Here is a 26,723-nt window from a genome sequence, read left to right as displayed (position 1 = left end):
TGTTCTCTCTGACAGAGGTTTCATCTATAACGAGGCCAACTCTGTTACCAAGCCTCTTACTTCCTTCCTCCAATAACTTGCCTTGCCACCAAAAACTGTTTTTGAACATACTCTGAGTTCACATTTATTCTGTAATTTCAAGATGGTATATAAGCTTTTCTTACCTATTGGGAAATTGAGTCTTCATTCTGAAGGCTCATGTGTATATACTTTAAATAAATTTGTATTCCTTATCTCATATTAATCAATCTGCCTCATGCCAGTGATTTTGTAGCAAACCTTGAGAGGGCCAAGAGCCTATGGCCCCCAAAGGGGTAACATTTAAAAATCTCTAACATCACAATCATTGAATAGCAACAATTGAAGTGAATGGCACAGGTGATGAGAGTCCCTCATGTTGGCACAGCATCATTCCTGTGAATTAATTAGGAGAGATACCAGTACTATTTTAGCTGCTAAAGATAATATATAGGATTTAAATAGAACAATGGATAATTCAGGAAATGTGAGGTAAATTTTAACTTTATCTCTTCCCTCACCACCATCTTTATTTTTCTCTCCACTCCTGTCCCCATTTTCTGCCACTGATGGAAGAGATAAAGTTAACCTCACTTTGTCTGAATTATTCATTGTTCTCTTTAAATCCTAGCAACCTTTAAAAGCTAAGGTCAAGTTGATCTCTTCAAAAATTCTCCATAAGCATGACCGTTTTTACTGGTTATTATTAGTATAATTCATCTGAATCTTAAGAGTTTGTGATTTCATCCAAGTAGACATTCTGCTATGTGTGTGTCCTAGATGCTAATTGCAAAGGATGATGGAGTGGAATGGGAAATTCCAGAGAAAACTAATCCATGGTTGTTGCCTTCAATAAGTTTACAGTCACATGGGATAGCCGTAAGTAACTAACCATAACGGATTTCAGAAACATTTCATGAAAGAGGTAACAAAGACGTTTCTGTGGAAGCGGAAATAAAGCCTGCATAGAACAGAAAGATTGGAAGTCGGTTTTTTAATAAGCAGTTTTGGGAATGGGCAGGATTTTGGAAAAGAAAAGATGGGAAAGGTTTCCAGGGATGGATAAATAACATCCAAGGGTCCCAAAGTATAAAAATGAATGATATATCGAAAGGAAAAATAATAATTCTATCCCACCTGGTGAATAGGTTAACATGGTGAGGAGGGTGAAATGGGAGGTATGATTGAAGGAAGGTAGTGAAAGGGAAAAGAGACTATAAAGGTAGATGGGACCGGGTCATGAAAGATTTTAAATGCACTTCATGATGAATCATCAAAGGATTCTGTAAAGAGGTGCGATATCACCATACTTGTGTTTTAGAAAGATCAGGCTGCTGGCCAGGTGTGGTGGCTCACACCTGTAAACCCAGCACATTGGGATGCCCAGGTGGGTGGATCGCTTGAGCTCAGGAGTTTGAGACCAGCCTCGGTAACATGGTGAAACCTCATCTCTACAAAAAAATATAAAAATTAGCTGGGTGCGGTGGCGGGCCTATGTGGTCCCAGCCACTCAGGAGGCTGAGGTGGGAGGATCGCTTGAGCCGGGGAGGCAGATGTTGCAGTGAGTTGAGATTGCACCGCTACACTCCAGCCAGAGTGACAGAGCAAGACCCTGTCTCAAAAACAAATAATACTTTAAAAATGAATAAATAAAAAAATAGAAAGGTCACGCTGGCAACTATGTGGAAGATGAATTGAAGAAATGGGACACAGGGAATCCAAATCACTTTGGGAGTATGTAGGAAGACCAACAGTTGAGGTTTGCCTGTGACTGAGGGTTTTTTGGGACATAGTATTTTCAGTGCTAAACCTGTGACAGTCCAAAGCAAAGGGAATAGTTGGTCACCCTATTAGATTAGAACTTAAAGTAAAAGTCAGATATGGAATTGAGCAATTTTGAAGACTGCTTGAGGAGTCAAAGATGATTTCATTTATAAAACGTGAAATGTTATAAAAAAGGTATCGCAGTTTTGCACTTTTCCAAAGCAACTTCATATGCAGCAACTAACAGCATTCACTTCTGCTGATAATCTGCATCCATTAACCTATTTCTTATTCCAGTATTTTTCAATTTTGTACTATCTGCCAACCCTCATCAATTCCTAACTCTTCAAATGGTTTTCTTCCTCTAACATAATGACAGAGCTTCACTACAAATTGCACTATACTAACTTGCACCATACATTTCCAGAAACCTTCAATATCTAATGCTTCCATTTCTCCTAGTCTCACATAGCACCCTCCCTCATCTTATTTCCTCCTGTGTCTAACCCAGATTAAATAGTTGGCCAAATTATCCACTCTTACACAAGAATGCAGAACTTCTTTGTTCTCCATTCTCCTGCTGCACCAGCCTGGCAAGGCCCTAATCCCAGGTTAAGTCCACAGCACATTTTCTTTCTTACTATCCAAATGGCTCAATTATCCTGTTAAAATACTAGTGTGTATTTGAAATGGCACAAGTGGAAATTAATAATCTCCAGTCCAAGATTATTTTCCTCTACCCTCTTTTTGCATGAACCTGATTAGTATCTTCTCCTATTCCCATGGTGGCTAATCAGCCCCTTTACTATTCTGCTAAAGCTTCTTCCTCTCTCTCCTGCTCCCCATCCACCACTTTTCTCAGAAGACTATTTGTTTTAGCCCTCAGCTCAAAGAGTAAATTGAGATTATTAGGTGAGAAGAAATCAACTTCATCTATTGTCCTTTCCTAACACGCATAATTTTATTTATAGCTGCACTCTTCTTACTTCGCAACACACTGTCCTTCCTGTTGCTCAAGATGAATTATCACACTCTTCTAACCTCCCTCAGGATTCTCTTTCATTGATTGTTCCCTTTCACTCCTAGAAAATCATGGTTTTCTACACTCTCAGCTAGATCTTTTTCATCCAGTCTCTCCAACTCCCAAAGTAATTTTCTTGTCTACGCACCTTATCCTAGCTCTTTGTTGCCTTCCTGCCCTTCTCTCCATAGTGGTTTACACCAGTTTTTTCCTTTTCCTCACTTTATATCCATTATTTAATGCATTTCAAGGTTGCATACATGTCCCCACAACTTCACTTCAGTCAGTACTTTTGTGGCTTTGAATTACCCAGAAAGAGGTGAGAATAGAATTCCCAGTGCCTCCAATGCCAGCCTTACAGAAGTAATTACTCCTGGCACCTCTAGTTTGAAGTGCTCTGTCCAGGGTACATGCTTCCTATTCCAAAGGTCAAGACCATTAAAAGAGATGCCTTTTCACTTGAAAGAAGGCTATGTTGGTGAGTGCCAAATCCTGAAGGGAATGACCAGCATAGAGTTTTAATCTAATAAGAAAAGCAGAAAAATCAGCCACCATCTCTGAAATAACAGGATTCACTTACAAAGTGTGTCTCTAAATACTATACAGCCATAAAAAGAATGAGATCATTTCCTTTGCAGGGACATGGATGGAGTTGGAAGCCATTATCCTTAGCAATCTAATTCAGGGATGGAAAACCAAACACCACATGTTCTCACTTATAAGTGGGAGCTGAATGATGAGAACACATGGACACATGGTGAGAAACAACAAACATTGGAGTCTGTTGGGGGCTGTTGGGTGAGAGAGAGCATCAGGAAGAATAGCTAATGGATGCTGGGCTTAATAACTAGGTAATGGGATGATCTTTGCAGCAAACGACCATGACACAAATTTACCTATGTCACAACCCTGCACATCCTGCACATGTACCCCTAAACTTAAAATAAAAGTTGAAGAAAAAATGGAAAAAAAAAAAACAAAAATCAAAGTATGGCTCTAAAGATGTTCCTGATAATAAAAATGGCACAAAATTATGACTAAAACTCCATCGTATTCCTTTTTTACCTGGAGCCCAACTCAGAGGTCAATATTTTACTTCTGTCTCAATATCGCATCTCAACTCCCATTTTTTCCTTACATCGGGCAACCCTACTCACACTCCCCTCTTCTTCGAACTCCTACTGAATTTATAGGCTGCACTGTGAAAAGGTAAGACTACAGAGCATAGGCACATATTGGCAGAGCCTTAGGCATTTTTACTTGTAAAGTCTCTCCCATGAAACACTCTCCTAAACAACAGCCATAATCTTTCTCCTTTCTGCTACTGAAGAAAATGTGGTCAAAGCAAGAATAATAAGGTTTTAGTCTAAGAAAACGGAACACCTAAGAGCTTTAAAGAAGGCAATCCAGCTTTCTTTTTGAAATCCAACAGGAATCCCTTAAGCTTAATTAGGAATTTGATCACCGAAAACTTTATTTTGTGGAAATAACTAAATGTTTTCTCAGAATACAAAGGTATGGAAGGTCTTTAAATATGATTCATTGGAACTGGCCCAAAATCTTACTAGATACTAATTTCATCTACCCAAAAGCAGCTGCTCTTCCCAACCAACTAGCTCAACGTTGTGGTTTTCACAAAGTTACAGCCAAAGTGAGCTTATATTATTATGGCATCAGAATTTATATTAGTTTCCTAAGTCCCAGTGAGGAAATTTCCACATCCTGTCAGTAACTAGCTAAGTGCTATTCACATGTTACCTCTAATCTTTGTAAGAATTCTGAGTTAATTACTATTATACTCCTTTCCAGATTAGAAAATGGAGTCTCAGCAGGAGTAAGTGACTTTCTGCAAGTCAGAGTTATGATTTCAGCTGTAATAAGGCTTTTCATAAGCCCAGAAAGCGAAAATTATTTTTAGCTGAATAACTTATTATATGGACAGAAACATATTTTAAAGTGGTATTTCTGTCGATAAGACTGTTCCTCAGAGATAAAAAAGCTATTGTTTTCGTTTCTAGTTCTAGCAGTTTTATGCATATGCACTATGCATATATGGCAAATTGCTGCCCACCAGGTGTCAGGATAGGATTATATCAAAACCAATGTTCTCTATGGAGTTGTGCTTATGAATTCAAATTATAACAAATCTGTAGATAGAAGTACTGGAACAATTTCTTTACAACAGGAGTGATCTGAATGGGACAAGACTTGCTGTAGGATACAGAAGACTCAAAAGCAGTATAATATATAGAAAAGTGTACTGGATTTGTAGCTAAGACACTTGGATTTCAGTAATATTTAAATACTCTTTGTGCTGCTCTGATACTCTCTTTCCCTTCTGTGAGTTTCATTTCCTCATTATTAAAATAATATGATTTGAACTAGATGACCTTTAACTCCCTTCTAGCTCTCATTGGCATGATTTCATGAGAATTCCCCCTCTGAACCCTATCCCTAACTAATATCATCACCATCGACACTGCCACCACTTATGCAGCTGGTACCAACTCCATAAATCTTCAGTCTCAATCTTCCCTGTCTTTTCACCACTCATCAGTAAGTCACTGGCACCACTATGTAAACATGTTTATCAAATTTACTTCTCCATTTTATTTGATGTTGAGGCCCTTCTGTGGGCTTGTCATCCTGGGAGGGTAATTAAAAATTAAACAGAGAAAAAAAGTTGCTGATGGGGGCCCCTCCCACTCTCTAGAGGATAACTTTTACATGTCATCTGGGAACTTAACTTGCTTTGCCTCATCTTACCTTTTTCTTTTATTTTTTAACCACTAAATTTCACACGAATCATCCAAGCCAATCTGATCTCCATGACCCCGGTGTTCTTCATTCAGCCGCTTACAACCAGAACCGAAGAGTAGCAGCTAGAATTGGAAACTCTGCTGTTTCCTGAATAAATCTACATCAACTCCAAATAAGCCTGGTTGACATCAGATACACGCAAATTTGGACACATTCTGCAAGTATAGACATTTTCTTCTGTTAGAGGAAGTGAAAATTATTTTTATCCTTAAAATGAATTAAAGCAATTAGACCATTAACAAAACAACACCTTAAAGTTTGAATTTGAACTTTCATGCATGAATATGTATTGGATTTTCAATCATTTAGGAAGGTGGCCTAAATAGATATCATTTTTGCAGCTGTGGCAGCATTTTATGGGTGGAAATAATCATGTTCTTTGGAAGACCTGGTATCATATCATGTTTCAGTTGTTGGCTCTCTGGCCTGAAACAATTCACTTCATATCCCCGGGCTTCAGTTTCCTCTTTTGTAAAATTAGAATAGTTCCTACCACATAATTTGTTTTGAACATTAAAGAAAAATGTGTGTGAAAATAATAATCCGAGTAAACAGACAACCCACAGAATGAGAGAAAATATTTGCAGACTTATGCATCTGACAAAGGACTAGAAACTAGAATATACAAGGAACTCAAACAAGTCAGCAATAGAAAAAGAAATAATCCCATTATAAAGTGGGCAAAGGACGGCCAGGCACGGTGGCTCACGCTTGTAATCCCAGCACTATGGGAGGCCGAGGCGGGAGGATCACGAGGTCAGGAGATCGAGACCACGGTGAAACCCTGTCTCTACTAAAAATACAAAAAAAAAAATTAGCCTGGCGTGGTGGCGGGCGCCTGTAGTCCCGGAAGAGAATGGCGTGAACCTGGGAGGCGGAGCTTGCAGTGAGCCGAGATCGCGCCACTGCACTCCAGCCTGGGCGACAGAGCGAGACTCCGTCTCACAAAAAAAAAAAAGTGGGCAAAGGACATAAATAGAGATTCCTCAAAAGAAGATATACAAATGGCCAGCAAACATGAAAAAATGCTCGACATCACTAATCATCAGAGAAATGCAAATTAAAACCAGAATAAAATAGCACCTTACTGCAAGAATGGCTATTATTAAAAAGTGAAAAAAAAAAAAAATAGATCCTGGTATGTATGTGGATAAAAGAGAATGCTTCTACACTGCTGGTAGAAATGTAAATTAGTACGACTTCTACAGAAAACATTATGGAGATTCCTTAAAGAGCTACAAGTAAATCTACCATTTGATACAGCAATCCTACTAATCACAATTGCACAGATGTGGAATGAATCTATGTGCCAATTGACTAATGAGTGGCTAAAGTAAATGCGGTGTATATACACTATGGAATACTCCTCAGCCACAAAAAGGATCGCAATAATGTATTTTTGCAGTAACTTGGATGGAGGTGGAGTCCACTATTCTAAGTAAAGTAACACAGGAGTGAAAAATAAAAAACCAGATGTTCTCACTTATAAGTGACAGATAAGCTATGATTATGCAAAGGTATACAGAGTGATATAATGGAATCTAGAGACTCAGAAGGGGGAGGGTGAGACAGGCTAAGCATAAAAATATTACACATTATGTACAATGTGCACTACTCAGGTGGTGGGTGCACTAAAAATCTCAGAATTTACTGCTATATAATTTACCCATGCAACAGAAAAAAAGACTTGTAGTTCAAAAAATATTGAAATAGAAATGAAAAAAAGAAAATGTGTGTAAAATTACCTATTTTCATGTCTGATACCCAATAAGTATTAAATAAATGTGAGTTCATTTCCTCTTTATTTGTACACAGGGTCATCTCCAAGGGCCTTTGGTTGGATCCTGTACATTTCTGGATTTAGAAAATCCCCTAAGAAGTGTAGTTGTAGCAGAGGACTAGAATATCTAGAGCAGTAATTTTTAAAGTGAAACGGTAGAAAATAAGTGTTACTTGATAAAACATATTCCTTATTATAACAAATATATTTGGAAAACAAAATTAAAAATGTCATTATTGTTTCTACAATACAAACTGTGAAAGTACAGATCTACAAAATCTTAACTGTTGGGCACTTAGTACTTGGAAAATGTCAATGTGATGGAGCAGATTTTTCTACAAGTCCAGGGTCTGGTCCCTAGGAAGGCAAGTTCACAGTAACCTTGTAGTGAAATGTTTATGTTTCTCAAAGGGAACCTTGGTTTTAAAAGATTGAGAAATGCCAACTGAGTGTCATTGTCACTGTGGAAATCAGATTTCAGAAAGTTTTATCTTTTTTCTTGCATTTTCTCATTTTTAAAAAAGGGAAATTACTTACAAAGCATTTGCCTGTGGTCTAAAAGTTGAAGCTCTCATGATAACATTACCTGAAAGAAATATAATGGCAATTGGGAAAGGATACTCAGTTCTCTTGGAGATCTGAACTACATTTCCAGAATGTCCTCTCTAGATAGATTTCCCTATTTTGGCCCCATTGTTCACCACTCCATAACATTTAACTATTTTTAGGTATCTAACAGCCTAAATCAAATCATTGGATTGCTAGGAAGGAAATTAGGAACCATCTATTCCAAGCCCTCTCCCATTATAATAGATGATATTATTGAGACGCACAGAAATGAAATAACTCACCAAAGGCCATACCAGTCATTGGCAGAACTTGAACTATAACACAGACTTCTGACTCCTTATGTATTGATCTATCTATTTTATCACTCTACCTGTGACGTATATGAACTGATACTAGGAGAAAACTTCCCCACAAAATATACTGATCTGAAAAATAAATAAACCTTTTTTCCAAAAGCTTTTAAAATAAATCATAGACCCCTGGGAAGCCATTTCCCTGATTGCTAGAACTTTTAGAAAGTCTCATTTTACTATAAACAGCTCTGTTCTCTTTGCTTGAGCCATGACAGAGAGCTATAGTATAGATAGGCGGCCTATCTTTTTTTTTTTTTTTTTTTTTTTTGAGCCAGAGTCTTCTGTCTCCCAGGCTGGAGTGCAATGGCACAGTCTCGGCTCACTGCAACCTCCACCTCTCGGGTTCAAGCGATTCTCCTGCCTCAGCTTGCCCAGTAGCTGGGATTACAGGTGCCTGCCACTGCACCCAGCTAATTTCTGTATTTTTTAGTAGAGACGGGGTTTTGCCATGTTGACCAGGCTGGTCTCGAACTCCTGACCTCAGGTGATCCACCTGTCTCGGCTTCCCAAAGTGCTGGAATTACAGTGTGAGCCACCAAGCCCAGCAGGCTGGCCTGTCTTTTAAAACCCCAACTCACTTACTTCAAACCAAAACAACCCATAAATGTGTTTATTCATTTGGTGTCTTCAGATTTGAGTAGTCTGTACAACTTGAACTCTACAACTTTCCCAGTTGAGCCCCAAAATAAACTGCATTTGGCCAAAGAATCTGTGTTCAACAGGAACCATTGCAAAAACAATTGCCTCAAATGTGTGATCTGATTCTGACTATAGTTTACACCATTTTCCACCTCAGTATATCTGCATATCATCTACTTTCATAAGTGATTAATTTTACTGTGCTGCAATTGCTAAGAGATAGATTCTCCAATTAATAGACATCATAATGACTCCACACATCTATTTCAACAACTGAAATAAAAATATTCTCACTTGCAGGATTCTTGGAACTGAGCCTACTCCCCTGGAAAGCACAGCCAAATCTGGTATCATTCTATCCAGCCTTATCCTGGTTCCAAATGATTTGGCACAGTCTCCCTTCAGGGACTCCTTAGCTGAAAGTCTCCTTTAGATTTAGTCATCTTAGCTCAGAAGGAGAGAGGTGCTAGTATTCAGAGTAATAGCAATAATAATTGAAAAAATGAGTGCCTCACTCATGGGCTCTGCTATCCAGTAAGGCTGAACTTCTGTCAAAATTAGCTTTCAAAGGATCAAGGAATCACTCTGACCAGACTCTGAAGTCATCTGGGATATTTTCTCCTTTCCTAACCTAAAAAATGGCAGGGTCACAAATAAGTTTACAGCATTCTCTGGGAGATGCAAACTGCTGTAGGACAAGGCAAACATGAGTTTAAAGACACAGGTCCTAGATCCACCTATACCACTAACAAGCTGAGTGAACCTAAGTGTCTTCACTTCACTGGCTCTCAGTTTCCCTGACTGTATTGTGAGGAATTTGGATCTCTACGGGCCCTTTCAGCCCCCAGAATCTATTATCCTGCTGTCTACTATTTGTCTCAGTATCTCTGAAAGCTAAATTCTCCAAAGCAAGGATTTTATACCTAAAAGTCTTCCTTCACTATGCAGCTAGATAAATTATACACCATAAAAAATTAAATTGACTTTTATTGGCTGAATATGTCAAGTTGTCCCAATGAGTCTCACTGAATATACTCTTCTTATCGCTTTGTGCCATCTTCTCTGGTCCCACTCTATAAAGAGCCCTCATCAAAGAGTGAGCTGCATCACAGACTCCATGCTCCTGGCATAAATGAAGAGGACTGATGGCATTAACGTGGACTCTGGTCAAACTCAACGGTAATTATCTTTGCTCCTGTTGTAAGATGTCTGAGACGAGAAACCAGTGACAATTTTAATACAGACACTGACCCCATATCCACCTCTGTTCTGATCTTTATGATCACACCAGTCTTCCCACATGAAACCACCAATCATCAGGTGCTAGGCATTAACTTACCCTGGAGCTTAGCTGGGATAAGCACTCTTGTTTCTTTACAGGGAGCGAAGGGTAGAAAGCTTTACTCTGGCGGCATGGATCCTGCTGATAACTGACACATTTGTTGTTGAAAGAGGAAGTTGAGTTTATCTGGTGTCTCACCACAGAAACCTTATTTGCACAAATGAAAGGTAAGTCCCTTGAGCAAATGACGTTACTCAAATTTTATTTATTTTTTATTTCATTGGTGCAGAGAAATTCAAATAGCAGGGAGTCAGAGGCTATGCATACTCACACAATGGCTATATAACAGCCTTCCGCACCCTATCTCCTTCCTTGACAACCGACATATCTAGATTTTCACTGATTCCAGTAGGTTCCATGGTAAGATGAAATGTTCAGGCAAATCTAAAGAGTGTTTACCTAGTAACAGGAAAGCTACAGCTTGTGCAAGCCTGAAGGGCAAAGGCTGAGGAAACCTAAAAAATACAAGTCAAAATTAGAAACAGTAGAAGTACCTTTGCTTAAGATGTTCCCTCCATCTGGAGTGCCCCTCTCCCAACCCCTTCATCTCGAGGCTCACAATTTAACACATAGTTTCATTATTTGTGTGTATTTATTATCCCTTTACTAGACTGCACACTGCTTGAGGGCAAAGATCATGTCTGATTCATATCTGTATTCCCAACTTGTCCAGCACAAGGCATTTTCATGAATTGTTGTTGAATGAATACATATGGGAATTAATAAATAAACAAAAGCTCAAAGAATGCATGAACAAGTAAATGAACATTATTGATTACAGGGTCTCCCTCCAGTGTACTAAAATTCTGGTATTTATGTACAATGTATATGGGGTCTTCAAAACTATGTGAATACAGGAAGATCATACACTTGAGGACTATAGTGTCTACTAAGTCTGAGAGTAGTTTTGAGAAACAAGGTTTAAAATGCAGCACAAACCCCTGTTGGCGTATAAGGGAAAGAGAAGCTGACAGTATTGGAAACTAAGAGCTTGGGATGATTGATGGAAATGTCATAACTTGTGAAGACTGGCATCATCCTGGCTGATGTATGTCAAATGAAACAAGTTTAGCCTTTCAATCCCCTTCTTAATTTTGATTTCAAATGTTTATTAAGCTGCTATCTTTTGTTAATTTAGGTTTCTGAATTGACATCCCTACTGAAAAGAGAATACACTGACAGGCCAACACACATCTCAGTCCATTTGGCAGTTCTGTTCCTCATTATGGTTAGTGTGAGCCAGTTTTCCTAGGGTAAGATTCTTCTCTGAACAAACAAAAATATCCAGACCTGTTGAGCTTTGAAGGCAAACCCTGGGATCCAGAAATACAAGAAATCCTTTTCTTACAATTGGCTATCATCACCACATCCCAACTTTATTTCACAGACAAAACCTTCACATCGTGAGAAGGAAGCCTACCAGTTTACTTCATTTCTGTCTTGCACGCAAGCAGCCTCTTCTGTCACTGACCCTAAAAAGGGAAGAAAAATAAAGCCAGAAGTCAGTGTCTCAATTCAAATGAAGAAAAACTTTAACTCAGGTAAATTTTGAATGTTAATTATTGACATGGTTTGGCTCTGTATCCCTTCCCAAATCTCATCTTGAATTGTACTCCCATAATTCCCACGTGTTGTGGGAGGGACTTGATGGCAGATCATTAGAATCATGGGGGCAGTTTCCTCCATACTGTTCTCCTGGTAGTTAATAAGTCTCATGAAATCTGATGGTTTTATAAGGGGTTTCTGCTTTTGCATCTTTCTCATTTTCTCTTGACACCGCCATGTAAGAAGTGCCTTCTGCCTGCCACCATGATTCTGAGGCCTCCCCAGCCATATGGGACTGTTAAGTCCAATTAAACCTCTTTTTCTTCCCAGTCTCAGGTACGTCTTTATCAGCAGCATGAAAACAAACTAATACAATTATAATGAACAAATCTGTGGAAAAACAAAGCAAGCTGATAACCTAACAGTTATCTCCAATTAACTTTTAGAAGAAAGTCTTTTTGTTACTAGGTATGACTTATGGTCTACAAATCATTATAAACTAAAACCAAGTAATAAGTACCCTAATTATAAGATTCTTAAAAGTAGTGCAGTTGTACTATTTTACCAATAGTTCTAAATTCTTTCCTTATTCTTCTGTATGTCATCAAAGTTTACTTTAAATGATGAATTATGTCTTCCATAGGCTGGGGAAAGTTTATGATTTGGCGCTTCAAAGGCTTTTAATTCTCTCTAACAGTATCAATAAATGAGGAGTGATAGCTATTGTTGAGGATGTTATTCATTACCATATATTGTGTTTCCTAGGTAACCCTAGAGCTCTATATGATTTAGTATGAGGAGAAGCTAGATTTTTTCCTAAGCAAATGGTTAAATTTTATTTTTATGAATACTGACTTTGTAATTGGTCATGTGTCTCTTTTTACAAAGTCTGATTAAAAATCTTGAAGCAACATAGAATCTACTGGTAGCAAGTGTGGACATTTTTTATGGTGTGCTTTGTGGCATTCATTTTTATCATATCTCAATTTTTATGTCTCTGCCAATTTTGTCATTATTATTTTTTATCCACTTCAACTTATATTATCTTCTTATAACATTCTTCCTTTGAAATAACTTTCAGTCCTTTCTGGAACATTAGTGGAAACCAAAAATGAAAAATAAAAGACAGAGTGAACTGTGAACCTCAAGTCTTTTTAAATTAGAACTAGTGAAACTAAATTGCTTTAGGTAAAATACCTTCAAGAGTTTTTCATGTCTGATTATATATCTGCAGAGTATTCCTATGCATTTTTGAAAACTAATCTTTTAACAAATACTTAATGAACTACAACAATGAGAAATCTCTCCAAAGCTATGGAGGAAGGCTGGGTTTGGGAAACAAAAAATATGTTTCCCATCCTCCAAGAGTCTACAGTTTATGTGACAAGTTAACTATTCATAAAATAGTTAGAAAATGTAGCACAGTATATACTTGACTATTAAATTGTGTGGAAATTAAGAAGATAAATTAACTATGGGCTAAATCTGTTGGAGAAGGTTTTCTGGTCCTTTCTTGATGGGCAAGTTTTGCTTTAAGTAGTGTTTCCCAGAGAATAAAATGTCCTCGTGGAGACATACCAAGGTTTTTGTATTTTAGGTGGTACAAAGAAAAGCTTAAAAAGTTAAAGCTATACATTTATTTTAAATCTTTAAAATATAATAAAATTAGCCATACAAATATATTATTTCTTAGATAATATTTCTTAAAAGGAGGCTAAAGTAGGTAACTAAATTTTAAATACTGTGATTATTCACAAAAAACTACACAAAAACCCCACAAAACTATAGAGGGTATGCAAATAACAAAATCTGTGGAGAAACATTTGAGTGTCTGCAGTTTAGAAAATTTAAAGAGAGTAGAGAAGGCAAGAGATTCCAGGAGAGAGAAGGAATATTGCCGAGGATATGAATGGAGAATAAACGTGTAGAATAAACATGTACTGTTTGTGTGAAAGTGAGGACAAGATTTTGTCTGACCCATAAGGCATGCTGGAAACAGAGGGAAAGAAGCTTGGAGGATGGAGTTCTGCAAAAATGTCTTAAAGTATAGAAGCCATGGAATACAGGAAGTAATTGAAAGGATATAAACAGAGTCGGAGGAGGGAAAATAAAATTATTAGTTACTGAGTACTTTCCATGTCCTATCACCATTCTAGGCAATTCACCCACATCATCTAATTTAATTCATCAAACAATCCTATGGAGTAGGGACTAATATTATCTCCCATTTTCTTCGTTAATGAATTGAAGCACAGAGAAATTAATTAACTTCTCAAAGATTGCAAACAAGGAAGTGGGAGAGGCAAGATTCAAACTCATATGTGCCTTGCTCAACAGCCTGCTTCCTTTCTACTATTCTTTGAATGATCACGGAGATAATAGTATACAGAATGGATTGCAGGAGGGGGCAAAACAGGAGGTGAAGATCTCTTTTAGAGAACAGACCATTACATTTGAGGTAATTAGGGCCTGGATTGGGACTATGACTGTAAGAATGAAAATAGAGGGTAGTTTCCAGAAAATATTTTTCTCAAAGAGCTCTTAAAACTGTAATCAGTAAAATGAAAGAGGAAATGACTTTTCACGAATAGGAATAAATAAATCTTTCAAGGGGTTCGTTTTTTGCATATTTTCCATTAAGACTTTTTTTGAGTCATATGATGAAGTATATCTTCTTTCAGTGAGAAAACCATACTTTGTAGCTGGAAGAGAGGTTCTTTTTTCTGAAACCCAGAGGCTTGTTCTGGAGACAAGTTTACCACTTGGCCAGTTCTTGAGGGCCCCTGTGAAGAATCTATAATCTTGACAAGGAAAATGATTCACATAATATAAATTTTTAATGAATTGTGTTTCAGAAAATTTTCATAAGAAAAGATTTTATTCAGCCAAATAACTGGCCATTTGGGTCAATGTGCTGTGTATTAACTAGAAAAATGAGATTTCAATAAATTCTAGGTGATTTCTTTGATGCCCATTTAGTCAAAGCCATAAACAATGAGCAAGAGGCCAAGGAATAAGGCAAAGAATGGGATCTCTTGTCTCAGTTTCACACTTCAGGAATTGTGCTATGAGACTTATTAACTTTCATATGTGTCACCAGGATTGATCATTGAGAAAACAGTGGAATAGGTGAAGACTATATTTGCACCCTATCTTCCCTTACTAGCTTTTTTGTTCAGCATTCTTCTCAAGGATATGGTATGCTTCCAGACCCTCTGGGTTCCTGTTCTTACAAAATAAAGTGATCAGAGTAGGCTCTTCATACTAAAACAGAAAAAAGTATTTAGGAAGAGGGCACTACAAACACAGAAGATTAGATTCTAACCGTCTGCAATTTTAGGCACTGACAAGCAATGAAAGATTGTCCAAATCAGCATTCCTCAAATAAGTAAACTTTTGGTCTCAGAGCAATTTACACCCTTAAAAATTATTTAGGATCTCAGAGAGCTTTTGTTTATGTGGGTTATATCTATTGATATTTACCATATTAGGCATTGATGTCAATTTTTTAAAAAGCTTCATGTATTTATTAAAATAATAAATTTGTTACATGTTAATAAAAATAACTTATTTTATAAAATATAACAAATTTACCAAAATAAAAGAAGAGTGACATTGTTTTACATTTTTGCTAACTTCTTTAATATCTGGCTGAACAGAAAATAGTTGGATTCTCATATCTTGTTTTGCATTCATTCTGTTGTAATACGTTGTTTTAGTTGTAATGTTGGGAATAATCTGGCCTCACATGGGTATGTAGATAAAAAAACGGAGGAGTGTTTTAATAGCCTTTTCAGAAAAACATACAAATTTTTCTTTCATACCACACCAAAATTAGATAAGTAGTAGCTTTTTACACGATAATAGCAATGTGGATTCTGAAAACATACTGGTGAACATTTTCTACTCTATTTCAATATAATTCATTTGTCTATATTGTACTTTGAATGATCCTTTAAGTGTGCATTATTGATAACAACATGCTTTGGTCTTTTGGAGAATATTGGTTCACTGAGTTCTGCAAATGTTGACAAAGTTTACCATACAGTATCACAAATACATCACATTTGTTACTATCACTACTAATCTCAACAGAAAACTGTTCATTTTATGAGATGAGCATCATTCTGATACCAAAATCTGGCAGAGACACTGTATTTTGTTGTTGTTGTTGTTGTTACAACAAAAAAATTTCAGGCCAATATGCCTGTTGAACATTGATGCAAAAAACCTCAATAAAATACTGGCAAACCAATTCTAGCAGCACATCAAAAAGCTTATTCACCATGATCAAGTAGGCTTCATCCCTGGGATGCAAGGCTGTTTCAACATACCCAAATCAATAAATGTAATCCATCACATAAACAGAACCAATGACAAAAACCACACGATTATCTCAATAGATGCAGAAAAGGCCTTCAATAAAATTCAACACCCCTTCATGCTAAAAACTCTCAATAAATTAGGTATTGATGGAACATATCTAGAAATAACAAGAGCTATTTATGACAAACCCACAGCAAATATCATACTAAATGGGCAAAATCTGAAGCATTTTTCTTGAAAACTGGCACAAGACAAGGATGCCATCTCTCACCACTCCTATTCAACATAGTATTGGAAGTTCTGGCCAGGGTAGTCACGCAAGAGAAAGAAATAAAGGTTATTCAAATAGGAAGAGAGGATGTCAAATTGTCTGTTTGCAGATGACATGATTGTGTATTTAGAAAACCCCATAATCTCAGCCAAAATCTCCTTAAGCTGCTAAGCAACTTCAGCAAACTTTCAGCATACAAAATTAACGTGCAAATACAACAAACATTCCTATACATCAATAATAGACAAATAGCCAAATCATGAGTAAACTCCCATTCACAATTGCTGCAAAAAGAATAAAATACCTAGGAATACAACTTACAAGGGATGTGAACTACCTCTTCAAGGAGAATTACAAACCACCCTCAAAGAAATGCGAGGACACAAACAAATGGAAAAACATTACATATTCATGGATAGGAAGAATCAATATCGTGAAAATGGCCATACCGCCCAAACTAATTTATAGATTCAATGATATTCCCATCAAGCTACCATTGACTTTCATCTCAGAATTAGAAAAAACAACTTTAAATTTCATAAGGAACCAAAAAAGAGCCCATTTAGCCAAGACAATTCTAAGCAAAAAGAACAAAGCTAGAGGCATCATGCTACCTGACTTCAAACTATACTACAAGGCTACAGTAACCAAAACAGAATGGTACTGATGCCAAAACAGATATATAAACCAATGGAATAGAACAGAGGCCTCAGAAGTAATGCCACACATCTACAATCATCTGATCTTCAACAAACCTGACAAAAACAAACCATGGGGACAGGATTCCCTATTTAATAAATGATGTTGGGAAAACTGGCTAGTCATATGCAGAAAACTGAAACTGGACCCTTCCTTATACCTTATACAAAAATTAACTCAAGACGGATTAAAGACTTAAATGTAAAACCTAAAACCATAATGTCCCTAGAACAAAACCTAGGCAATACCTTTCAGGACATAGGCATGGGCAAAAACTTCATGACTAAAACACCAAAAGCAATGACAACAAAAGCCAAAATTGACAAATGGGATCTAATTAAATTAAAGAGCTTCTGCATAGCAAAAGAAACTCTCTTCAGAGTGAAAAAGCAACCTACAGAATGGGAGAAAAATTTTGCAATCTATCCATCTGACAAAGTGGTAATAATCATAATCTACAGGGAACTTAAACAAATTTACAAGAAAAAAAACAACCCCACCAAAAATTGGGTGAAAGATATGAACAGACACTTCTCAAAAGAAGACATTTATTTGGCCAACAAACATATGAAAAAAAGCTCATCATCACTGGTCATTAGAGAAATGCAAATGAAAACCACAATGAGATACCTTCTCACGCCAGTTAGAATGGTGATCACTAAAAAGTCAGGAAACAATAGATGTTGGAGAGGATGTGGAGAAATAGGAATGCCTTTACACTGTTGGTGGGAGTGCAAATTACTTCAACCATTGTGGAACTATTTTGTGTGGAGATTCCTCAATGATCTAGAACCAGAAATACCATTTGAACCAGCAATCTCATTACTGAGTACATACCCAAAAGATTATAAATCATTCTACAATAAAGATACATGCACATGTATGTTTATTGCAGCACTATTCACAATAGCAAAGACTTGGAACCAACCCAAATGCCCATCAATGATAGACGAGATAAAGAAAATGAGGCACATATACACCATGGAATACTATGCAGCTATAAAAAAGGATGAGTTCATGTCCTTTGCAGGGACATAGATGAAGCAGGAAACCATCACTCTCAGCAAACTAAAACAGGAACAGGAAACCAAACACCACATATTCTCACTCATAAGTGGGGTTTGAACAATGAGAATACACAGACACAGGGAGGGGAGCATCACACACCGGGGCCTGTCAGGGGTGCGGGGCTAAGAGAAGGATAGCATTAGGAGAAATACCTAACGTAAATGACGGCTTAATGGGTGCAGCAAACCACCATGGCACATGTATACCTATGGAACAAACCTGCACATTCTACACATGTATCCCAGAACTTAAAGTATAATTTAAAAAAAAGAAAAAAGCAAAAGAGTTACACAAAGAAAAAAAGAGGCATATTCCATACTATCCAAAGCAATCTAAAGATTCAGTGCAATCCCTGTGGAAACACCAATGACATTCCTCACAGAAATAGAAAAAAAAACCTAAAATTCATATGAAACCCCCAAAGACCCCAAATAGTTAAAATGAAAAATTCTAGGCCCAAAGAACAAAGCTAAAAGCATTACACTCTTTGTTTTCACAATGTGTTACAAAGCTATAATAATAAAAATAGTATGGCAGTGGTATAATAAAGAAACACAGACCAATAAAACGAAACAGAGAACCCAGAAATAAATCCATGCATTTACAGTTAACCCAATTTTGACAAAGATGCCAATAATATACACTGGGGAAAGAATAGTCTCTTCAATGAATGTTACTAGGAAAACTGGATATCTGTATGCAGAAAAATGACACTAGACCCCTATCTCTTGCCATATACAAAAATAAAATCAAAATAGACTACAAACTTAAACCTAAGACCTGAAACTATAAAACTACTAGAAGAAAACAGTAGGAAAACTCTCAAGGAAATTTTCCAGGACAATGGTCAGAGCAAAGATTTCTTGAGTAAAACCTGAAAAGCACAGGCAACCAAAGCAAAAATGCACAAATGGGATAATATCAAGGTAAAAAGCTTCTGCTCAACAATGGAAACAATCAACCAAGTGAAGAGACAACACAGAGAATCAGAGAAAGTATTTGCCAACTACCCATCTAACAACAAAAATATATAAGAAGCTCAAACAACTCAATAGAAGAAAAAAAAACACAAAGAATCAGATTTTTAAAATGGGCAAAAGACCTGAGTAGATGTTTCTCAAAAGAAAACATACACATGGCAAATAGGTGTATGAGAAAATGTTCAACATCACTAATTGTCAGAGAAATGCAAATCAAAACTACACTGTCATCTCATTACACTTAAAATTACTTTTATCCAAAAGACAAGTAAATAATAAATACTGGCCAGGACGTGGAGAAAGAGGACTGTTCATACCCTGTTGGTGGGAATGTAAATTAGTACAGCCACAATGGAAAATAGCATGGAGTTTCTTCAAAAACTAAAAATAGAATTATCACATTATCCAACAATCCCACTGCTGGGTGTATATCCAAAAGAAAGGAAACAAGTATATCAAAGAGATATGTGCACTCCCATGTTCATTGCAGCACTATTCACAATAGCAATATATAGAATCAACCTAAATGTCCGTCAACAGATGAATGGGAGGGGAGGGCAAGGTGGCCAACCAGACATAACCACGTGGAACAGCTCCTATGGAGGAACCCAGATGACTGGCGTGTTGCTAACAGATCTTCAGAGAGAAGGCACTGAGAGTGGACAGAGGGAAGATACAGAAGCTGGGTTGAAGGGGGAGAAAGTTGGGAACTCTACGCAGGACATTACATCTGGACTCATCGCTGCCCCCGGAGGGCTCCAAGAGAACCAATGAGTTGAACTGGAAAGGAACAACCCGCTCTCGCCACAAGATTTTGGAACCCCTCACCATGGACAATCTAGTTGGCAAGGAGAGCTGCTTAGAGAAGTGGTGGAGCAGCAAGCCAGCTGAAAGTGCAGCAGAACAGAAGATTTGGTGTGGGAACATCTGTAGCTGAGCACAGCCAAGGATGACCATCCCCCTAAGCTCAAGTTGTTCCCATAGAAGAGTTTAGCCCTATGAGAACTGTCATCCTGAACTCTGAAGGGCAGTCTTGCCAGTCAGGTGGGGCCAGTCCGACCTGAGCACCCATTGGTCCTCTGGCCTTTCTCTGGCCCCCAACCTACCCACACTTGCTTGCAGGGCAGGCTGGGGTGCCCTGGAAGCCACACCATAGCTTCTGCGATGGCAGACCATGACTGAAAGGCGGAGAGTCCCTAAGGCCAAGCACCAGCCCTAGTGCTCCCTCTCCTTACTGCAGCCTTCCCCGGAACCACTGGCAACTCCCCATGTCGCTTTGCTGGTGTATGTCTGTTGGGGCCTGTCTTGCTTTCCTTGCCCCACCAGCTCATAAGAGTGCAGTGTTTCCCCACTCACCCTTCTGACTGCCAATGCTAGAGGAGCCTTAGTGGGCACAGGGCCTGCCAACCCTGCCCCAACTAGTGCCCCACTCTTGCACTAACAGTGGGCAGAGAACAACAGATCCTCCCCCACCTCCCCCGAGTGACTACTCCTGCTTGTGGGGCACAGAGAAGGCATCCAGACTTGTGCCTGCCAGTACCCCACCTCAGAGAAAACACCACCTCCAGCACCCAGTCACCTGCACACAGTCGCCCAGCAGGGCAATTCCCCAACCCCCTCCCGCAGCCCCTTCCTCCATCCACTCTCCCCCTCCAGCTGCATTGCCTCTGCCGCTGTGTTGAACACCAGAAGGAAGGCAGGCCTCCTGGCACTCACTGGCACTAGCTAGCACTCTGCCACAGTTACCACTACTGCTGCTGCTGGCATTTGAGAATGAGGAGGGATCCTGCCATCACTGTACTAGAAATGTTTTGTCACTACACCCATTAGAGTGAAATGTGCCACTACACCCATTAGAGTGTAGTGACCAGCATTCCAGCAGCACCACAGCTCTGGCAGCTGGCTGGATTCCTAACTTTAAGGAGCCGGAGAACAAAGTCAGGGCCCAGCACAAGTCCTGCAAAGTTAGAGTATGCAGTCCAGGAATCAGGAGCTCAGTGTTGGCTGTTGGCCCCCTAACATCTAGAAATGAAGCGAGTTGGCTGAATCCACTTTATACCACAACCAAACACTCAATGTCACCAGATAAGATAGAAGAAGAAAAAAAAAATCTGAAGGTCAGCATCCTCCAAGATCAAAGGAAAATAAGACCACAAAGATGAGCTCAGCATCACTGATCATTAGAGAAATAAAATCAAAACCACAGTGAGATACCATCTCAGGCCAGTCAAGTTGGTTGTTATTAAAAATTCAAAAATAACAGATGCAGATGAAGTTGTGGAGAAAAGGAATGCTTATACATTGTTGGTGGGAGTCTAAAGTAGTTCAGCTATTGTAGAAGACAGTGTGATTCCTCAGAGACCTAAAAGCAGAAATACCATTCAACCTAGCAATCTCATTACTGGGTATATACCCAAAGGAATATAAAGCATTCTGTTATAAAGACACATGCACACGTGTGTTCACTGCAGCACTATTCACAATAGCAAAGATATCGGCTCAACCTAAATACCCATTAATGATAGACTGGATAAAGAAAATGTGGTGCATATGCAGCATGGAATACTATGCAGCCATAAAAAAAGAACGAGATCATGTCCTTTGCAGGAACATGGATGGAGCTGAAGGCTGTTATCCTTAGCAAATTAATGCAGAAACAGAAAACTAAATACTGCATTTTCTCACATATAAGTGGAACTAAACGATGAGAATACATGGACACATAGAAAGAAACAACACACACTGAGGCCTACTGGAGGGTGAAGGATGGGAGGAGGGAGAGGATCAGGAAAAATAACTAATGGTTACTGGGCTTAATACCTGACTGGCAAAATAATCTGTAAAAAAAAATAATAACACAAGTTTACCTGTATAACAAACCTGTGCATGTACCCTGTACTCAAAAGTTAAATATAAAAAAGATAGGAAGAGAAGAAATAACCCAAAAATAAATTAGGCACTTCGAAAAGGGCCAGATAGCAAATATTTTCAGCTTTCTAGGTCACACAGTCTGTCACAACTCCTCGGCTCTGTCACTGTAGCACCAACATAGCCATAGACAGTATCTAAACATATGCATGTGGCTATGTTCCAGTAAAACTTTATTTATGGACACTGAAATTCGCATTTCATATAATTTTCATTCTTTAGCTCGGCTACGGAAATAGTCTCCCAATTGTTCACATTGCGATATATATGCCCTACCCAGAGCTATGAGCTTCATTTACTTTAAATTCAGCTTAATCGTGTCCTTTTCCCTGCTCAGAAACCTTCAATAATTCACCACTATGCATCAGTTCTTTGTTAAACTCTTTTACTTGGATTTCAAAGCCCTATGGTTTCATAATTTTCTATCCTCCCTTCTGTACATATTACTAGTGGTACATTGTATCTCAAGCAAACTGTATTATCACTATTTTGTAAACACATTAGACTTTATCTCCAAGCTTTGGTATGAGTTATCTTCCTGAAGCCCTCCTGTCCTCTTCTGTCAGTTGAAATTCTGCCCATCGTTTTGTCCAGACTCTGTCCAAACTCCCCCTCTTACACAATATTCTTTCTATTCCCTTTTATTTACCTTATTGGATAGGTATTTCCATTTTCTGAACCTCCAGAACATTTAATCATTTATATTCTGTTTGGCATTTTAGTTCTATATGTACTTGTCTTATCTATTGTGCCCCCTCCCCCAACTAGATGGCAAGTTCTTGTCATATATATGACAGGTGCTCAGTAATTTTATTGAATGTACTTTATCTAGTACCTATCAAGTTAGGATCATTATATGTATGGCACAGGGAACCTTCTGTTTTTATTTCATGATTAGGGATGAAGATGCAAATATAAAATGTCTGGGAATCTTTGCCTGTAGTAAGGGTATTTTACCTGTAAAGGTAAAGTAAAATACTGACGTATATTTTTGCAATGACTCCAAATTTAGAGAACACTTTTGGTATGAATTCAAATCAAAAGGTAAATGTTTTGAGCCCTTAAAGTATTTTTAAAGTAGTTTTTTCCAATTCTGTGAAGAAAGTCATTGGTAGCTTGATGGGGATGGCATTGAATCTATAAATGACCTTGGGCAGTATGGCCATTTTCACGATATTGATTCTTCCAACCCATGAGCATGGAATGTTCTTCCATTTGTTTGTATCCTCTTTTATTTCATTGAGCAGCGGTTTGTAGTTCTTGAAGAGGTCCTTCACATCCCTTGTAAGTTGGATTCCTAGGTATTTTATTCTCTTTGAAGCAATTGTGAATGGGAGTTCACTCATGATTTGGCTCTCTGTTTGTCTGTGATTGGTGTACAAGAATGCTTGTGATTTTTGTAGATTGATTTTGTATCCTGAGACTTTGCTGAAGTTGCTAATCAGCTTAAGGAGATTTTGGGCTGAGACAATGGGATTTTCTAGATATACAATCATGTCATCTGCAAACAGGGACAGTTTGACTTCCTCTTTTCCTAATTGAATACCCTTTATTTCCTTCTCCTGCCTGATTGCCCTGGCCAGAACTTCCAGCACTATGTTGAATAGGAGCGGTGAGAGAGGGCATCCCTGTCTTGTGCCAGTTTTCAGAGGGAATGCTTCCAGTTTTTGCCCAGAATGGCCATCATTAAAAAGTCAGGAAACAACAGGTGCTGGAGAGGATGTGGAGAAATAGGAACACTTTTACACTGTTGGTGGGACTGTAAACTAGTTCAACCATTGTGGAAGTCAGTGTGGCAATTCCTCCGGGGTCTAGAACTAGAAATACCATTTGACCCAGCCATCCCATTACTGGGTATATACCCAAAGGACTATAAATCATGCTGCTATAAAGACACATGCACACGTATGTTTATTGCAGCACTATTCACAATAGCAAAGACTTGGAACAAACCCAAATGTCCAACAACGATAGACTGGATTAAGAAAATGTGGCACATATACACCATGGAATACTACGCAGCCATAAAAAATGATGAGTTCATGTCTTTGTAGGGACATGGATGAAACTGGAAAACATCATTCTCAGTAAACTATCGCAAGGACAAAAAACCAAACACCGCATGTTCTCACTCATAGGTGGGAATTGAACAATGAGAACTCATGGACACACAAAGGGGAACATCACACTCCAGGGACTGTTGTGGGGTGGGGGGAGGGGGGAGGGACAGCATTAGGAGATATACCTAATGCTAAATGACGAGTTAATGGGTGCAGCAAACCAACATGGCACATGGATACATATGTAACAAACCTGCACATTGTGCATATGTACCCTAAAACCTAAAGTATAATAATAAAATTTTTTAAAAAAGTATTTTTAAATTGTATTATATTTTCCTTTTGCAGTCAAATCATCTTGTTTGTTTTTTACATTTATAAAGCAATTGCAATGCTTCTATTCACCAGAACTTCCCTCTATCTGTCTGGGGAAAAGCACAATAGATAAATAAGCTGGCTCCCAGTTCCAGCTCTGCTATAAAATGCAGATAATAACCCTTGCCTCAGAAGACTTCTGCAAGAATCAAGTGCAAAAACACATGTGAAACAAATGGCTTTGAAAGAGAGCAAAACATGATACTGAAGTCAGTATCGCTAGATGCTTTATTGATCTCCAATAAAAATATTAGATAATTATCAGCCATTAAAAACCATACTTACATTAAGTCACATAAAATTGTTCTTTTTCTTTCTTGGTTAAAGAAGAGTGTATAGATTCCAAAACAGTTGATATCATAAAGTAATCTTAGCAACCATAAGATAAACAAGAATAAACAATTCAATTACTAAGTGATTAACCTGCCAAAAAATCATCTGGCTTGTAAACCTTGATCCAGCTTTATTCCAAGTGTTTTCCCTTGCTCTTTGCATTTCAGCCTAATTTTATTTTAGAGTATACAGAAACAGGAAGCCAGTAATGCTTTTGCTGAGGTCATCCTTGGTCCTTTTCCTTGATCAGATCTCTTGCAGCTGTGGAGTAACTTATACTAGATTCTCATGGGGGGAAACTGCTTACTAATTCAAGAAGTTACCCTGGAGTCTGGCAGCTTCACTATTTTTCAAAAATTAAATAGTTTACCTAATCACCCTAATTTGAAATAAGTTTGATGCACAAAATATGGAGAATTTCAAATTTATTCAGAATCCTTAACAGTCTCTAAGAGCACAAGTATGCTGCCACTTCAAATTGGTTGTATGTGTGAGTTTTGTCACGGTACCAAGATGTTACTCAAGAGCAAAGCAAGTTTTCTAATGCTTAAATACTCAATATATCCCAAAGCAAACATTTCAAATATATGTGGTCTAGATTCCAGAATGAAAATTTATCTAGTCATGTTTTTAATAAAGGATCATCATGACCTGCTGTCTTCCAAAGTCTTCTACAAAATTTTATTTTCACTCCAAGAAAAATTGGTGAAGTTAATGAAAAATTTTAAAATAGGCAAAATATCAGATCACAAAAGATTATATTTTGAACATCCAATGTCGATAAGAATATGAGGAATCAGCTATTCTCAGACAATGTTTTGAAGGACAATTTGGCAAGTTCTAGAAACATTTTAAATGCATATGTCCATTGATCCAACAATTTCACTTTTATAAAATTTTCACTCAAGTCTTTATGAATACAGGAATGAGCAGATATTCAACAAGATAGATTTTCATTGCTGTGAAACTATTCTCATACACCTACTGCCACCTTAAATTATAGCAGTATGTAAATTAATGAAACTCTAATTCAATAAAACTATTGATAAATCACTAGCAAATATTTGAAGCCCTTTACATTTATTAATATATTTGAACCTAGGATCTATCTAATTATATGTAATTAGAAATGGCCTCATTTTTCTTTTATTTATTTCATTTTACTGATGATGAAACATACCCAGGAAGTTGTAACTTGTCCAAGATCACATAGTGAACTTCATGAAAGACATGAGTACTACTAGAGGAGAGAGAAAATGAGGAGGGCAAAGGTTGAACAACTATTGGTTACTCTGATACTACCTGGGAAATAGGATCATTTGTGCTCCAAACCTCAGCATTATACAATTTACTCATGTAACAAACCTATGCATGCACTCCTATAATCTAAAATAAAAGTTGAAATTATTTAAAAAAGAAGCCTAGGTTGATCTGCTTTTAAAAATAGTAGGAAAAAAACCCGTTCACATACACGTGCACACCCAAAATGTGTATAAATTAATTGCTATGCACAATAACTATTGTTGATTAACTGGGTGAGAAAAGAGAAGTATTTGTACAGAAGACTCACAGGGAAAGAAGTCATAAGATTTTAGGGTTATATAATCCTTAGAGAAGGAAAACAGGCCATGAAAAGTACTCCATGGAGTTTGGCTTAGGATTTCCTATTTCCCGTAGCAGATGTTATACCCTGATGTAATGATATGGTTTGGCTGTGTCCCCAACCCAAATCTCATCTTTTTAGTAACTCCCACAATTTCCACATGTCATGGGAGGGACCTAGTGAGAGGTGATTGAATCATGGGGGCGAGCCTTTTTCATGCTTTTCTTG

At 37.8% G+C, this 26,723-nt stretch overlaps 1 protein-coding gene across 4 annotated transcripts in view; it reads right to left on the bottom strand.

Moving 5' to 3' along the window:
* Positions 1–10,446, bottom strand: part of P2RY10 (P2Y receptor family member 10) — a 23,609-nt gene extending 13,163 nt beyond the window's left edge. Inside the window, exons 1-3 of one of the 4 annotated variants that reach the window (XM_032757219.2) lie at positions 10,305–10,318; positions 7,941–7,989; positions 5,570–5,778 (exon numbers count right to left, since the gene is read on the bottom strand). Coding sequence is in view for 1 of the 4 variants with exons in the window: in XM_032757217.2 (XP_032613108.1) it covers positions 7,941–7,978 (38 nt within the window). In the remaining 3 variants the exon portion in view is untranslated. Of the gene's footprint in view, positions 1–5,569; positions 5,779–7,940; positions 7,990–10,304 lie in introns of all 4 variants that reach the window. The other 3 variants (XM_032757217.2, XM_032757221.2, XM_032757218.2) reach the window with 3 other exon arrangements.
* Positions 10,447–26,723: the final 16,277 nt, after the last annotated feature.

Source organism: Hylobates moloch, unplaced genomic scaffold (assembly GCF_009828535.3).
Source record: "Hylobates moloch isolate HMO894 unplaced genomic scaffold, HMol_V3 SCAFFOLD_7, whole genome shotgun sequence".
NCBI lineage: Eukaryota > Metazoa > Chordata > Mammalia > Primates > Hylobatidae > Hylobates > Hylobates moloch.
Note: the sequence above shows the minus strand (reverse complement) of the source record. Positions and strands in the feature narration are given on the sequence as shown.